General features: G+C 47.4%; 1 protein-coding gene across 5 annotated transcripts in view; it reads left to right on the top strand.

Annotated features, from left to right (window-relative positions):
- The window catches only part of Col6a3 (collagen type VI alpha 3 chain), a 76,684-nt gene that overhangs the window by 17,584 nt on the left and 41,825 nt on the right, over window positions 1–17,275 (top strand). For 2 of the 5 annotated variants that reach the window (XM_021161500.2, XM_029479914.1), the window contains 5 exons: window positions 3,711–4,313; window positions 9,582–10,166; window positions 12,294–12,893; window positions 14,267–14,839; window positions 15,373–15,975. In XM_021161500.2, coding sequence (XP_021017159.1) covers window positions 3,711–4,313; window positions 9,582–10,166; window positions 12,294–12,893; window positions 14,267–14,839; window positions 15,373–15,975 — 2,964 coding nt within the window. The remainder of the gene's footprint in view (window positions 1–3,710; window positions 4,314–9,581; window positions 10,167–12,293; window positions 12,894–14,266; window positions 14,840–15,372; window positions 15,976–17,275) is intronic. The other 3 variants (XM_029479920.1, XM_029479916.1, XM_029479921.1) reach the window with 3 other exon arrangements.

The following is a 17,275-nucleotide window of genomic DNA, read 5'->3' as shown; positions in this document are numbered from 1 at the left end:
TGCCAAAAGAATGGCTGAGGCAGGAGGCTGGAGGTAAAGCATCCGGTGAAACCAGTATCCTTCAAGGAAGATGCTAAGGAGTGAGATGAAGAGGCAGTAGAGAGGTAGAGACATGAGTCAAGCACTCTAAGGAGTGTGTGGGGGACTTAGGGGAGACAGACAGAACAGGTGGCAAGCCTTTGGGATTATAATCAGATCAATAGGCAGCTCTAAGGAAATAACGTCAGTCCAGTTTCATCACAGGGATTTAGAAAAAGGCAGGCAAAGAGAGAGGTGGTATGTGTCAGCAGAAAGAAACCTGTTGCCATGGACATGCAAGGCTTAGGTACATAGGGCTTTGGGAATGACACATTCTAAGGAGCTGTTTCTGAAGGCTGGTCTTCCTTTGGCTTCCCCACGGTTCCCCATGATCTCAGCCTTGGTAGGATTGGGGTCACCAAGGTCTACCAAATGACAGGGAGGAGACTACCCGGCCCACTTATCTGTACTACTAGGGTTCCCTGCTTCGGGGAGCAGGGGGCGTGCCTCTCCTCTGGCACCACTTTACAATTGACAGGTTATAGGAAACAAATATGTATTCTAGGGATCACCCTGGATGGTATTCCAGTTTCAGAGGGAATGCCAAGGGGGCACTTAGGGCAGCCGTGTGTGTCCACCAAGAGTCTCTGACCCACTCCTTTCACAATATGGGTATAATGACATACTCATTTGAAAAACGTGGTTAGTAGAGAATGGCCCGTTTCTAAAGTTAATGTGTTGGCAAACTTGCAAACACAAATAGATGATGAAGTCATTATATAAATGATAGAAACTGAAATGGCCACAGCGAGAGCAAAGAGTCTACCCACTGCATATTTCTACACAGCTAAAAACCTTTGTTTTTATGCCAAGAGAGCATCTCTGTCTTCTCTGTCTAAGTCACTGGCAGCACCGGGGTGGAGCATTATCAGTCTGTGTTGTCTTTTCTGATTAACTGCACTCTGCAATTCCTCCGTATCACATCTCACTGGGTGTTCGTTCCATAGCAAGACTGAAATAAGATAAAAGAAGCAGCCAGGATCATAATCGTGAGCCCTGCATAAAACTCTGGAAAAGGCACATGGGTGGTCCGACTGAGGTTGCTGCAGGGACCTTAGATGTTCCCTGTGGACTGTTCTTGATTCTAACATGAGAGCATACACACAAAGGCTCAGGGATCACCATTCTGCATGGACTGCCCTGCTAGTTAGTTTTGGTTGTTTTTAATTTTTTTAAATCCCTTTGTCACCCTTTGGAAATGGGTGCAACTGAGATGCGAGACTTTTATTCTAAAACAGAAGCTGAAGGCAATTCTGAGGCTCCCTGCATGCATTTTCTTTATAAATTGTGTTTCTCACAGGAAATAGGAACTTGATGTTTCTTGGGTGCCCGCGCAACTAGGGCTTAGTGATCTTCCATGGACATCTTGAACTCTTTCCATAGAAAGCACCACAGAGGGTATGACCCCGAGACACGATATAGACCACCAGCCAACTTCCACACTTTACACTTTCAAGCTGATCTTGGAATTGGTGTTGGCCGTTGGTGCGCCTTGCTGCACACAAGAATCCGGGACCCCTGCCTGGGTCTCTGTGTGGCTTCGGCTCTCACGGCTAACAAAGCATGCTCTGTGTGTTCCATTATTGTGTGTGTAAGAGAATCATGGTTCTGACTCAGTGATGACAAATTATCCATCATTTTATGATCTACCACTGGTGATGTTCAGCCCATTCTCCCACCCAGAGAGCTCTTGAGTGGTATATACACCATTAGAAATTGCTACCAAAGAATGGTAGAGGTAGATATAAGGAAGGCAGAATCATGCCACACGATGACCGAAGATCTGTTTATTGTCCATCTTGAATGTAAATAAACTTCTTTTAAAATGTCTAGATAGGATGTGTAAGAAACAGGCCCTTCTGTGTTCTTTGAGGCCATTGGCTTAGATCTGGAGACATGGAGGCATTTTATGGTGCTCTCCATGCAATGGTGAGAGCCATTTTTATGATCTGTGCAATTCACACCCCCTGGTTCTGCATCATCTTGCAATCCCTTCAGAAGTCTGGCTGAAGATGGGTGAATACTTTGGAATTCGAACCCAGTGTCCGGTCTTATGTGGATTTTGTCAGACAGTTACTAATACATAAGATCTCAGCCACTGGAACAAAGCAATTGTTCTCTTGGATCTTGTCAGGACAGTGGCAGCAACATTCCAAGTCACTACCTCTCTCCATGCAAAGGGTTAAGCCCTGAAGGGGTTGTCAAGGTCTTTGCAGTAAGGAGGGAGGGAAGATCGGAAGATCTTGCCTAAGCCGGGCACTCCCCACTTCTCCTCTCAGGAGAACACTGCCCGAGAGAAAAAAATCCAACGTGCGAGCTGAGCTTTCCCCCAGTGAGAATATAAATGGATTTTCTGGCACAAGGAAAAATTAAATTTAATTAAAAAATACTCGCTGGCACTCAAAACTCTGAATGAATGGTCCTTTCTTACATTCCGGTGTGATAACTATGCTTCAGAGCCCTAGAGTATGAATATTCATCCTCATGCAGCGGTCCCTCTTGTCCCCCGTGCACCCTTAATTCATTAAAACATTTGCTAGGTTGATTCTTCCCTTCTCCTAGTATAAAACTGTTTGATTTTAGTGCACAAGTTGAGCTTTGGATTCCCCTGTTCTGGTTTGTAGGTTCACTCACTGCTCCACTTTACCCAAGCCTCAATGGAACCCCATTTCCAGTAATGGAAAGTTCAATTTTCCCTCACTGGGAAAAAGAGGTCTTTGGCAGCCATTCCTATGTCCTTCAACGATGACAACACTGATTGGCTTAGGGTCTCCCAGCCAATCTTGGTTCTGCTAGGCAATCCACTAGGATGTCATAAAATGAGGTTGGATAATTATGTCATGACTGGCTTCACATCACTGCTTAACATTGTTCTCCATTATTTGACTGAATACAGAGGCAATGCCAAACCATTTCTGATCCTAGTCCCACCTTTGGATATCATGCAGCCAAGCTCCCGAGAGATGATTGGAGGATCCGACACATGTCAAGGGATCTGAAAGTTAAGACTTTAACTGTATCTGAGTTTTGGATCCTAGACTTGCATGGGGTCATCCATTTTGATTTTCCAGAAACAAAATAACAATAGTTACCCAGAGAATTAAATAATCTGGAACTATCAGTCACTGGGCCATGAACCTGGGTTTTTGTTTGCTAAACTGTGCACTTGCATCAAAATTTTCATAATCCCGTAAGGAGTCTGGAGAAATGAACACAAATTATAAACAACCTTTGAATTTATGTCAACCTAATCATCTCTCCTGCAACATAGTATCCTATAATCAGATACAATTATACTTCCCTCTAAATTTAGAAGAAAAATCCATCCAGAATGTTGATTTCTCTTGGGGTATGATGCTTTGAAGTTTAACTGTGAAGGTATCACAGACAAAAATTTGCTATAAAGGCTCCTACTTCAACCACGATCCCTGAAACATTGCCTCTTATCCACTCAGAATGCAGAACTGAAAGAGACTTCACATTCCTTCATTGACATTGTGTTTTGTTTGTCTGTGTTTCGTGTTTCTTGTTGGTTTCCAAGGAAACACGTCTGATAGCCGGGATGATGCATGTTGGTCACTTGTTCTAATGCTTTCACTTTTTTTTTTTTTTTGCATTTCTTTCTTTTAAAGCACAAGACTCAGCTGACATTATTTTCCTTATTGATGGATCACAGAACACCGGAAATGCCAATTTCGATGTCATTCGAGACTTCCTTGTAAATGTCCTTGAGAGACTCTCAGTTGGAAACCAGCAGGTCCAAGTGGGGGTGGTGCAGTATAGTGAGGAACCCATAACCATGTTCTCCTTGAATAGCTACCCCTCCAAGGCTGCAGTTCTGGACGCCGTGAAAGGGCTCAGCTTGGTTGGGGGGGAGTCGGCCAATATAGGCCAGGCTCTTGACTTTGTAGTAGAGAATCACTTCACTCGGGCAGGTGGCAGCCGCGTGGAGGAAGGGGTCCCCCAGGTGCTGGTCCTCATAAGTGCTGGGCCTTCTAGTGATGAGATTCGAGATTCGGTGGTAGCTCTGAAGCAGGCTAGTGTGTTCTCATTTGGCCTCGGAGCCCAGGCAGCCTCCAGGGCAGAGCTTCAGCACATAGCTACTGATGACAGCTTGGTGTTTACTGTCCCGGAATTCCGTAGCTTTGGGGATCTCCAGGAGCAAATACTGCCGTACCTTGTTGGTGTGGCCCAAAGGCACATTGTCTTGCAACCACCATCTATTGTCACACAAGGTATGTATGCCCTTTTTTTTGCCATCTATACAGGAATGGGGGGTGTGTTATATGGTATTTGTCATGAAAGGAAAGTGGACACTGGAGTGATTCACCTTGGGAGAACCTGTAAGTACTCACAGCCAGTCGGTCATCATTCTGTGATGTGCTGGCTTCTGTATGGCCTGTGTGTGGCCATTGCATTGTCCAGAGTGGAGCACTCTCATGGGTTGTAAGGAAAGTGTGGTCTTTAGGCTAACAATGTAACAAATATAAAATGTAACAAACACACTGCTTTGAGCTATTACATGGATACATTATCTGTTCATCATACAGTCATCTTGAAAGAGGCTTAAGGGATTCATCACAATTCTGAGAAAGCCACTCCAGGGTAAAATCAGTGTGTTAGAAGTACACTCATAAATAGTGTCTTCCCAAAGGCAGTGAAGGGGTGTGGTTTCTGCTCCCGTCTCAGTGTAGTAGACATGAGGTACATCTCTGAAGGTAAGACTCAGCCAAGTCCCTGCTGAATGGGGTAGTTACAGAACATCCTGGTCCTGTATGGAACAAATTGGTTTGCATGACATGCTTCAGCAGCAAAGTCAACTAGAGTCACTTAAGGAATGCAAGCCAACCAACATCATATGAGAGATGCACACTTAAACATAGGAGGTGTGGGGACACCAGAAGGCTGTCAGTCTGGGATTCCATCACAGATTGTGTCATTTTCATGACCCTAGTCAGGCAGGGCAAACTGTCCAGTAAGTGGGGGACACAGCTGCTACCAAAGGCTTCAGTATCCATAGGTACCCAATTCACCTCTTCCGGGTCTTCGAGTAGGGATGCACTCAGATCAGTCTTGAACACAAGACCCTGTTTCCCATCGTTGTTCAGCAGAGTACAGGCTTAGTGAAAATGAGCACATGAAAGAGACTTATGGGAGACTCTGGTTAGTGTCTGCAGCCTAGGATTCTAATTTTTCTGTACAGGACTACTTGTGTGTCTAGCTACGTTTGCTAACTCTATAAAGAGCCTGGACCTATGAAATGACTCTTGTCATAAGCAGTTTTTACCTGTTTTATCCCCCAGGGTTCCAGGCTGGGTTTTCTTAGCCAAAGGGGTAATTGTGGTCTTAAAAACAAATGTTTTGGTGAACATGTCACTATACGAAATGAACAGTCAAACACTTTAAAGTCTGAATGAGACACTTTAAGACTCCCCGCTGGCTCGTGTATGGAGCTGCCCTCTGCTGCCCGGCACTTGGTTAACTGGCAGTTCTAATCATAGCATGGTGGTAACAGAGACCTGGCCACACCTCCTCAGTGTGAAATCCATCCAGAATCAGGATAGCTTCCTTCAGATAAGTTTAAGACAGAGCTCTGGTGATAATGGCGGTTGTGACAGGAAGCTCAGGGCTCCAGGACATTTTCACCTAACTTCGGCACCAGAACTGTTAGTGAGAACCACTTTCCTGGGAAGGCCTTTGGTAAATCTGGGTTCAGATTCTCTGAGGGGAAACATGGAAGAAAGAGTACTCCAGGTTCGAGTCCTGCCCAGCTGTGGTTTGAGCTGCAGCTATCCATCCAGCTGCCTTGCCCTGGCTCTGATGGTCAAGGAAACAATGATGGGGAAATACACAGCTCACTGATGCTTCTCTGAGCCTGCATGCACTGGAAGCAAACCATCGTTCTAAGGTTTAGGAATAGGATCAACGCCATGGCTACCTTTGGGAGGACTGTTTTTTTTTTTTGTTGTTGTTGTTGTTTTTGTTTGTTTGTTTGTTTTGTTTTGTTTTAAATGACCCTGGATAGATCATACAACATCTCTGGGCTCTGATTTCTTAAAATCTCATTCAAGAATTTACTGGATGAAGATATCTTTGCCTTAAGAGACGCTTCAACATCTGTATTTTTAAATAGGTAGTATGCTGCCCCTTGTATTGGATTTCTTGTGGTTAACTAGCATTTTAGCCCCTTCCTCACAGACATCACGGTGAGTCTCAGTGATGAACTCATAACTCATAACTCTTTAGCACATATTTGATATGTGCTAATCACTCTGGCAAGCACCGGAGACACCGGGAGGAGAAAGAGAGATATAGTCATTGGGTCTGTCACATGTGAGCTAATGATGAAACAGCAAGCCATGTCTCAAGTGTGACAAGCTACAAGGCCACTAAAGAGGGGCTGGGATAGAGAGGATGGGGGCAGGGGACTTAGTAGAATGGTTTGCAAAGTTATAGGACAGAAATGATCAGGGTAAGAAGAGTTGAGGGAAGGGCATTCTGGACAAAGGGATGAGCAGACAGGGTGGCCTGGAATCAAAAAGTGAGGTCCCCACCCTGACCTGATAGACAGATGACAGCTCAGCTGGAGTGAAGGGGACACAGGGAAGGGCTTGAGAAGCAACGGGCCTGGGGGAGGAAGAGTTGGCAGATATTGCAGTTTTAAGTGGGAGATCAGACCCTTCTATGGCAGCAGCAGAGGAGGACTGAGCAGAGAGCAGAGTCCTGAGGTACTCCTTTTGGAGAACGGAGAGACCAGCTTCCTGGGGGGTCTCCCACTGTGGCACGTTGGTGTCATCACCCATGTGTGCTCTGAGGTCCCAGCTGTAGAGCACAGGCTTTCTGATTGTGCATCTGTTTGCTGGATGCCGAAAGGAGAGGAGGGAAGAGCGCCACGGTTTTTCTGCCAGGAGAGTCTGGTGGGGAGATGGGGACAGGGCAAGTGAGAGCTGGTGAATCAGAGAGCACATGAGGATAGGCCCAGGGCGGGGGTTGTGAGGCTGAGAGTGGTTGCCTGAGGGAAGAGGAAGGGTTGAAGATCAGATTTGAGAACTCAGTAGATGAAGAAGTGGGGGTTTCAGTTGACTGGAAGAGAAGAGGCTAGGCAGGTAGCAGGATGTGGGAGATTTCAGGGGTGTATATGATCTGTGGTGACCATGGGTAATAGGCACCACCCCAGAAACAGGGATGGGGGATGGGAGGACATACTCATGGCAAGTCCTGGGGGCTTCAGATGACCATTCCCAAGTCCTTTAGCAGATATAGAGAGAAGAGGATGGGTAGATGGGGTTCCAAGGACAGGGCATAATAGTATCACAGAAGGAAAGGCAGTTCCTAGGGTGGGGACAGAGTGGCTATTTGACAGGATTTGTTTGGTGATATTAATGGGAAGAATGAGGATACCCTTTTCCAACTCACAAGCTTTGGGGAGGTATAGGGGTCTTGGGGTGTCCTGTTGTCCATCCCAGGAGTAAGGGCTGAAGAGGTTCAGTCATGGCTGAGATTAGCTGGCCCTTCAAGGACACTTCCTAAGAGACAATGACACCTCCAGTCTCTGGGGAAGAGATTGGGGGCAGGGTGTGGATGGTGGTGGTGAGGAAGTGTTGGTCATCCTTGAATCATGAGGTATGATAACTAGGTGTGAGATGGTCCATGAAGCAGCTCCTCCATCCCACAGAAAGAGGATTCCAGAGAAAGGACCGGTCCTAAGACGGCTCATCAGCTAGTGTCAGAAGCATGAAGCGAACATAGGAACTCAATCACTCTTTGAGTGGTTTGGGACTTTTTTTCAGTCCTTATTACAGTTGCCTACGCATCACTCCAGGTGTCTCCCTGTTATCAGCTTCCAGAACTTTAAACACAAACCAAAACAAGTGATCTCTCCCATAATCCAAGAGGACATGTCTTATGGAACCTGGGAGCCCCAAGGCATACTGTAGAATCATCAAAGCTGAGTCTGTGGTAGATAGTTTCCATGTCTCCCACACGTGGACATTTGTCCTTCTCATGGACCACTGGTAAAATGTACGGCAAAGTGTTAAAACTTGTGAGGTAGTAAGTGTGACTATTATCAGGTTATAACCTGGAGATGTTCGTGAAGGAGCATGCCTCCTCACCATGGAGTGGCCATCCCATGGATATTTGTCTATCAGTCTGCTGTGTGAGAGAGGCATGATAAATATGTGTGCTACAGATATGGAGCATTATATGTGCAACCTATATGTGTGTACACTTGTGTGCATATTGTTCCCAGTGACACAAGAAACGAGAAGTCCACTATTCAAACACATGTGTACTAGGTTTATCTGCAAAAATATTTTATATTACAATCAACGTTGCCACCCCATGAGACTGCATGTTCCAAACTGAAGGAGAAAAGAGAATAGGTCATCATATCCATGTTTGTGGCCTAGGGAGCAAGGGCAGGTAATGTTGCATACACGTTGGCTCCAGCAGGTAACTGGGCTTCTGAGATCCAAGTCTTATGCAGAAAGACCTCCCTCCTGGCAGAACTCAGCTTTGTCTCCTTTGGGTACACAGAGTGTTAGAGGAGGCTCGGTCACACTAATGCCTTTCCTTATGGCAGCCTGAGTGACCCTGGCCCATATTCTTGGCCTCTGGTCCCTGTGACTAGGAATGAGCTGTGTTTTAGAACATGTCATGAGAGGTGGCTCTAGTTCTTAGGACGCTCTTCCTTGCCTTTATTTCTAACGTTCTTTCTTCTTCTGGGTGTAAAACACTAAGTTGTTTGGCACAAAGGACCTACAGATGGTTCTTTGTAAGCACGCTCACCCCAGCTCAGCTTACTTAGACTCCTTACCGTCTAGGAGGAGCCTGAGACATCAGCACTGGGCTTCAAGTCTGGTAGGGGCATTGTTCCCATCCCTTGGGCAGGTTGTACATGTTCAGAGACAGTGGCTGGGTGAACTCACAGCCGCTGCCAGTAGTGATCTGGCCAAGGTGATTGCTTTCGTGGTTTGTCTACGTAACCCAGATCATGACATGTCATTGACTGCCATTCCCACCCTGGGCTGTGAAGTAAGTGACAAGCTGTGCCTGACTTTGGTGGGGTAGATGCTGGCTCCTTTTCCAAGATTTATGATAAGCCAGTAAACCTTTGTTTTTGCTTGCCAAAGGAAGCCATACAATATTGAACCATAGAAAATGGAGCATTCCTGTTCCATTTCACGTTTGAGTGTGGATTCCACGCTAGTGATACAAAGAGTTTTCTGAGCAGACACGAGTATGTTTTATTCCTTTAAACTATGTTGGGCAATAAAGAGTCAATTACCTCTTTATTGGTGGCGTCTTCTATGAAGCTACTTCTGAAACACATCACAGGTAGGTGGGGTCAAAAAAGGAGCCGGTCCCTCATATGTGACAGTTCTCCCACGGGCATTGACCAGGGCAAGGGAGAGTATCCTGGACATAGTAGGATTAGAGTGTCTCTGCTGAACCTGATCCCTGAGGCCATTCTGTTCATCCTTTATTATTGCTATCTACAGTCATGGAAGTCAACAAGAGGGACATAGTCTTCCTTGTGGATGGTTCCTCCAGCCTGGGGCCATCCAACTTCAATGCCATCCGAGACTTCGTTACCAGAGTCATCCAGAGGTTGGAAATTGGACAGGACCTGGTTCAGGTATCAGTGGCTCAGTATGCAGACACTGTCAAGCCTGAGTTCTATTTAAATTCCTACACCAACAAAAGGGATGCCATAACTGCTGTGCGGAAGATGAGGGCCCTGAATGGCTCAGCCCTGTACACGGGATCTTCTCTAGACTTCGTTCGAAACAACCTCTTCACTAGCTCAGCCGGCCATAGGGCCGCTGAGGGGGTTCCTAAGCTCCTGGTGCTGATCACAGGCGGTAAGTCCCTCGATGAAGTCAGCCAGCCTGCCCAGGAGCTGAAGAAAGGCAGCATCATGGCCTTGGTCGTTGGCAGCAAGGCCGCCGATGAGGATGAGCTGAAAGAGATCGCTTTCGACTCCTCCCTGGTCTTCATTCCCGCTGAGTTCCGCCCTGCTCCCTTGCAAAACATGCTGCCCAGCCTGATGGCACCCCTCAGGACTCTCACTGGAACCACGGAAGGTATGGCGGCTGCGGATTACACAGGCAGGAGGGGGCTGGTAGGCAGAAACTTTGAGAAATACCCGCTGGAATACTGTTTAGCCGACAGACTGCTGTTTTGTGTTGAGAACAACCATTTAGTTCTCCTGCAGGGTTGAAACAGTAGAGTTGAAAATGTCCCTCTGCACATGCATGTGATTTTAAACTGTGGCATCATAGGGTCACCTGCCTGTACAGCTTTTGGCCACAGAAGTCACTCTCAGTTCTTTGATTGACATCCCTTCTATTTTTATTAGTGACTCTTTCCAGGAACCTCCCCTCAGCCAGGACTTTCCTTTCCCGAGCTGACAGGATCTCTACTCACAGATGGTGTAGCACCCTCAGCTCTTAGCCCCTGTTTCACCCTCTATAAGGGAGCCTCTTAAACAGGAAAGCATACTGATAGATGGGTGTGAAGATCCAGCCCATGGTCCTTCAGCTCCCTCACTTAATATGATGGACAGTGCAGAGTTATTTCTAGAGACACTGAAGCTCTCAGCCTGTGAACTGGGTAAACGCAAACCTTCATCCTCAGTGAAGAGAAGATGAATATCCTGGAATCCAGCTTTCCCCTCTCACAGACCTCACATCACACAGAAGGGCTGTGCAGTGCATGAACCTACTGCATGGGTGCCTGCTTGCTCCTCAGACCATCTGGTCTTGAGAGTCCTCAAATTCTTCTCTCTCTCTCTCTCTCTCTCTCTCTCTCTCTCTCCCACTCTTTTATAGCCAAAGTTAAACGCATGAACATAGGATCCAGTTAGTCTGAATTACAATGGGGCATGGTGGGGGAGTAGTAAGTCTATGTGTCCTTCAGTGTCCATAGGAGACAGGCCAATTCCCTCCATCTGTGAATATAGAAATCCACAGATGCTCAAGTCCCTTCTTTAAGATGGTACAAGTGCCCAAATGTCATTTGTATATATCCTACTATATATACTGTAGCAAATGCAAGGCTAGCATTGTAGCCAATTATATAGAAAGTACTGAGAAGGGACAAATATTTTTTTTCCCAAATATTTTGAGCAATGGTTGAATCCCTAGATATGGGACCCACAGATAAGCTTTTCTTCATGGCCAAACACAGGATACAATCTCTTTGTCACCCAACTTCTCTGCGACAAGACACATGACAAAGTCAAACTAGTGGAGGAAGGGTGGTTCTGGCTCACAGCCTGAGGATGCTGTCTGCAGTGGTGGAGGAGTCCTGGGAGCAGGAGCTTGAGGTCATATTTGTAGTCACAAAGCAGAGAGAGAGACAGATGCTGGCACCCAGCTGGGATGTTCTCCTCCTTCCTCTCGCCCAGGAAGGACCCCAGCTCACAGAAAGATGGCATCTCCATTTAGGGTGGATCTTCCCACCTCAATAGCTCAACCTAGAAACTCCCTTACAGAATACACGGAGGCCTGTCTCTTAGGTGATTTTAGATTCTAAGTTGACATCTATTTTAACTATTTATGGTGCTACCAAACCCATAATTCTGCCACACCTCCTTGGAGGCTTTCTCCTGGGTACTCTATTACTTGGTACTGAAATGACCCCTAATCAGAAAGGAGGATAGGGGGATGAAGACTCCAGTTGTAGGACCATATCCTTTGATTGGCAGACATCCTTTGATTTTATCTTTGATTAAAGAAGCTGTGTTCCGAGGTCCATGTGGGCTGATGTTTCTTGAGCTTTGGGGTAGAAAGATCCCTCTATGTGCACCCAGGTGAGTCCCAGAGGGTCCAGTCAGCATAGGCGAGCATCCTGTGACCGGAGCTCTGGAGACAATGAACAACAGAAGGGACAGCACCCTGTGGACTTCAGTTCCAGGGAGGAAACACTGTTTTAGGACTCTTCTAGTGATGTTGGTTGTAAACATTCTAACTAGCACTTTGTCTGTCTGTGAGCTATCTCGGTTTTGTACACTTGGCTATCAGTGTGCCTCACAAACTCCAGCCACCGCAAGGGGAAAATATGCAGCCGCTTGCCATATTTTACCAGATGACCCGCTCTGCCACGTTGACTCCCTCTGTGTTCTGAGTGTGCCATGTGTGCCCATGAGGGCACACATGGGAAGCCCTCTCAGGGGCGTGTCTCACTGTGTTTTCTGTGCTTCACTGCAGTTCACGTAAACAAACGGGATATCATCTTCCTTTTGGATGGCTCCGACAACGTTGGGAAAAACAATTTCCCTTATGTGCGTGACTTTGTAACCAACCTAGTTAACAGCCTCGATGTTGGAAGTGACAATATCCGTGTTGGCTTGGTGCAGTTTAGTGACACTCCGGTCACGGAGTTCTCTCTAGACACTTACCAGACCAAGTCCGAGCTGCTCTCTCACCTGAGGCGCTTGCAGCTCAAGGGGGGCTCCGGCTTGAATGCAGGCTCTGCCTTGAGCTATATCCATGCCAATCACTTCACGGAGGCAGGAGGCAGCAGGACTCGTGAACATGTGCCTCAGCTGCTGCTCCTGCTCATGGCCGGGCCTTCCGAGGATGCCTATTTGCAAGCTGCCAATGCTCTGGTGCGCTCAGGCGTGCTGACCTTCTGTGTGGGGACCAATCAGGCGGATAAGGCTGAGTTAGAGCATATTGCTTTTAATCCCAGCCTGGTATACCTCATGGACGATTTCCGCTCCCTGCCATCTTTGCCTCAACAGCTGATTCAGCCCCTAACCACATATGTTAGTGGAGGTGTACAGGAAGTTCCACTATCCCAGCCAGGTAAACCTCCCAGCAGTGTGGGCCCCTTTCCCTCTCCAGATGCCTCTCTGGCAGCAGTAGCCAAAGACACCTTAGAGCCTGTGACTTGTGGATGAATGGTGGGTTCATTTGGGCTGGGACTGGTTAAAGACAGTGTGTTGGCAAATGTAGACCCTAAGTGTAGAACATTCAGCTATGCCCTGTTCATGATGTCTCACATTTACTGAGAAGCTGAACAAGGTGGACATTCTAGAGTTCATGAGGGAGAGGGGGCGGGGGAGGGGAAGGGAAGGGGAAAAAGAAGGAAGGAGACAGAAAAATTGATTGGCGATTGATTGGCTCTGTTACATGATTATGTATTGGCATCCTTTAAAGCTCGAAATCCTTTATTCAGACTCGGCCATGTTTAAAAAGCACCTGCATACAACAAAGAGTCTGTGTCGCTTCTACTGTGGCAGGTGGTTATTATTATGTCCCTTAGTGGTGGGTACACAGGACCTACCAGTCAGATGGGTAGCAAGCCTGAGCCAATGGCTACCTCACTGAAGTAGTTCTCAGAACTGTTTGAGATATTTACATGATGGTGTGCCCCCTGCCCCCTTGCTGTCACCTGTGTTTTCTACTGTCCAGTTTTGGTAAATTGGAAATGTTTGTAGAGTTTGAATTGCCCACTTCCCAAAGCACCGGCAGGTATTATTTTGAGTCTTAACTCTTGACCTTACAGGGTCAGAGGTTCAGTCTATTATCATCAAGACAGGAGCATGGCAGCACCCAGGCAGGCATGGTGTAGGAGGAGCAGAGAGTTCAACATCTTGTTCCAAATGCAAACAGACAACTGGCTTCTAAGCAGCTAGGATGAGGGTCTTAAAGCTCATGCCCACAGTGACACACTTCCTCCAACAAGGCCACACCTACTCCAACAAGGACACACCTCCAAATAGTGCCACTCCCTGGGCCAAGCATATTCCAACCACCACACACATCAACCCAGATGTCAGTGGGAAGTTAGTCTGTAACTGGTCTCTGTCACAGGAGATAGAGGACAGTCTTCAGGGAGAAGTATAGAAAGGAACAGTTTTGATGGTTTTATTTATAACAACAAGAAAACATTGTCTATTCTCAGTGGTCTAACCTGCTGCAAGAACAGGGTGGGCAGGCTTTCTGGCTACTTGCTTTGTCAAGAATGTCTGGTGGCTGTTAGAATGACCAGGCCAATCCCATTCCTTTGCAAATTTGTGCTGCTCTGGAACAGCAGAGACCATTGGCAGGGCTTTGTTTCCCTCCCTTGCTGGTACTGTGATGTCATAAAAATCAGGTGAACTCTCACATCGTGGCAGTACGAGGCAAAATGTCAGGGTCTCTTCGCTTACTGTGTCCATCTGTTTTCCTCGTAGAGAGCAAGCGGGACATTCTTTTCCTCTTTGATGGCTCAGTCAATGTCTTGGGTCAGTTCCCTGCTGTCAGAGACTTTCTCTACAGGATCATTGAGGAACTCGACGTGAAGCCGGATGGGACCCGGGTAGCAATAGCTCAGTTCAGTGATGACGTCAGGCTGGAGTCCCGCTTCAGTGAGCACCAGACGAAAGCTGAAATCCTTAATCTCGTGAAGAAGATGAAACTAAAAACAGGCAAAGCCCTCAACCTGGGCTACGCTCTGGACTACGCGCTTAGGAACATCTTTGTGAGGTCGGCTGGCAGCCGCATCGAGGATAATGTGCAGCAGTTCCTGGTGCTGCTGGTTGCTGGAAGGTCGTCAGATGCTGTGGCCGGGCCTGCAAGCTCCCTGAAGCAGAGAGGAGTGGTACCTTTCATCTTTCAAGCCAAGAATGCCAACCCCAGTGAGCTGGAGCAGATTGTGCTGTCCCCTGCATTCATCCTGGCTGCAGAGTCACTCCCTAAGATCGGAGACCTCCAATCACAGATTGTGAGCCTTCTGAAAGCAGAACAGGGTTCAGGTCCTGTATCAGGTATGGTTCACCAAGATGCCCCTCCCAAACCCCCTTACCCCCAGCCCTGACCCCCTGCATCCCAGTCTCTAGCTTCAGATCTTTAGCAGAAGCTGCTGGCTCTAGGTTCTTAGATTAAATTCTTCTCCCAGGGCTTACATAGAATGTGGAAATTACAGGCTATTTCTAGGCGAACAAAAGAACAGAACTATTCTCTGATTTTCTAACTTGTGTCTTGGAAGGATACTGGTGAATAAAGGCACTAGAATATTTCACAGTAAGATGCCTTATAGAGGTTTAGATACCAATAACTTATGTCTTGAAAAAGTTCCTGTCTGATAATAAAGCCATACACCATGGCTATGCTTATCACTCAAACAGCCTTCATTTGGACATAGTGTCAAGCAATTCACATTAAGTGGCTCTTACTAATGTAAGTCATGTATTTACATTCGTTAAAAGCTAAAGACGCCAGAGAAGGCAGATGAATTCGGGGCCACTATCTGCTGCTCCCAGTGCTGTGCGAGTCACCAGATGTTTCCCTTCAATTTCAGGTGAAAAGGATGTGGTGTTTCTCATTGATGGCTCCGAGGGTGTCCGCAGTGGCTTCCCCCTGCTAAAGGATTTTGTGCAGAGGGTTGTGGAGAGCCTGGATGTGGGTCCTGACCGGGTGCGTGTGGCACTGGTGCAGTACAGTGACCGGACCAGGCCAGAGTTCTACCTGAATTCCCACATGGACCAGCAGGGTGTCATCAGCGCCATCCGCAGGCTGACACTGCTGGGCGGCCCGACCCCCAACACAGGGGCGGCACTGGAGTTCGTGTTAAGGAACATTCTGACCAGTTCTACTGGGAGCAGGATAGCAGAAGGTGTTCCTCAGCTCCTGATTGTCCTCACAGCGGAGCCATCAGGGGATGACGTGCGAGGCCCTTCAATAGTCCTGAAGCAGGGCGGGGCTGTGCCCATTGGCATTGGCATTGGGAATGCTGACATCTCTGAAATGCAGACCATCTCCTTTATCCCTGACTTTGCTGTGGCCATCCCCACCTTCCGGGAGCTTGGGACGATACAGCAGGTCATCTCTGAGAGGGTGATCCAGCTTAATCGTGAGGAGCTGAGCTCGCTGAAACCCATTTTGACGCCCTCAACAGGTGCAGGTGAGGGGTTGGGAGTGGATTCTTTTAGTTTCTCTCCACATAATCACCCGAGCTACTTCCTTGCACTGTGTGGCACAAAGCACTTTCAGGCTTGTTTCCTCTGCCACATAGCATGTGTGGAAAAACTAGGAACATTTTTGGGTTTTTTTTGGAGATGCCAAGCAATAAAGTTAAGATTCATGTCTGTGGTCAACTTAAAGCATCCAAGAGGGCATGCACATGATGTAGATCCAGGCTCTACAGAGAGGCCTGAGGAGGACCATTGATGAGTGTCCAACCTAAGTAGCAAGCAGTGGCTTCCTGTTGCCTGGAGGAGCTTAATCACAGGTGCTCTGCCCTGACAAGAGGAATGGAGCCTCTGAAATATTTTTATCTGTAGCACCCATGTGTGACATTTGCTTGAAGCTTGTTCATAAGTCTGAACAAGGTCTGAGCTCAGGAAAGAAACCAAGATGCTTTCACCCACAGTACAAGCCGGCCTAGGGATGTGCCTCCTTCCTGGCACTCAGGGCTGAAGGAGACAGATGTCGCTCAGTGTTTTCATGAGAGGGGACATGAGGGAGTAGGGCAAAGAAGACAGGGAGTAATATATGTGAGAGAAAGTCAGAGGCAGGATTTGTACAGTGGATTTGCACACCCTTGAGGGGCCAGCTTCCCCCTGGTGTTCGGGAGAGAGCAGTGTGCTCTTTACACTTACATGGAGTGACTTAGGATGTTCACACTCACGTACATTTGGGGGGGGAAGTCTCTGTCTCTCTGTCCCTATCTCTGTGTGTGTGTGTCTCTGTCACTCTGTCTCTCTCTCTGACATAGTAGAGGACCGCAGCCATTCCCAAACCCCGTTGCACCACAGGAGTGTCTGTTATGATGCACCTCAAGGCCTAGGGCTCCTGCATGTGTGGGTGCATGTATGGGTGTATGTGTGCATGCTCACAGAACCCCCTTCTTGTGAATCCAGACCTATGCTTCCACAGTGCTTGCTTCCATTCACTCTTCCACACGTCACACGTCAGAGCGGCCACTCGGTGCACGCTCCCCTCCTCCTTCCCATCAAGCTCCCTCCACCCGCATCTCCCCGTGCCTTGCTCTCAGCTGCAGACCTGAGTCCCACTTCCTAGAGAATGTTCAGAAGCTCCACTGGGTCCCTTCTGGTGATGGCTTCTCTTCTCAGAGCATTCTCTTTTTCTTTTCTTTTTTTTGTTTCTCTTCTCTTCTCTTCTCTTCTCTTCTCTTCTCTTCTCTTCTCTTCTCTTCTCTTCTCTTCTCTTCTCTTCTCTTCTCTTCTCTTCTCTTCTCTTCT

Source organism: Mus caroli, chromosome 1 (assembly GCF_900094665.2).
Source record: "Mus caroli chromosome 1, CAROLI_EIJ_v1.1, whole genome shotgun sequence".
NCBI lineage: Eukaryota > Metazoa > Chordata > Mammalia > Rodentia > Muridae > Mus > Mus caroli.
This window is presented reverse-complemented; position numbering and strand designations above follow the sequence as displayed.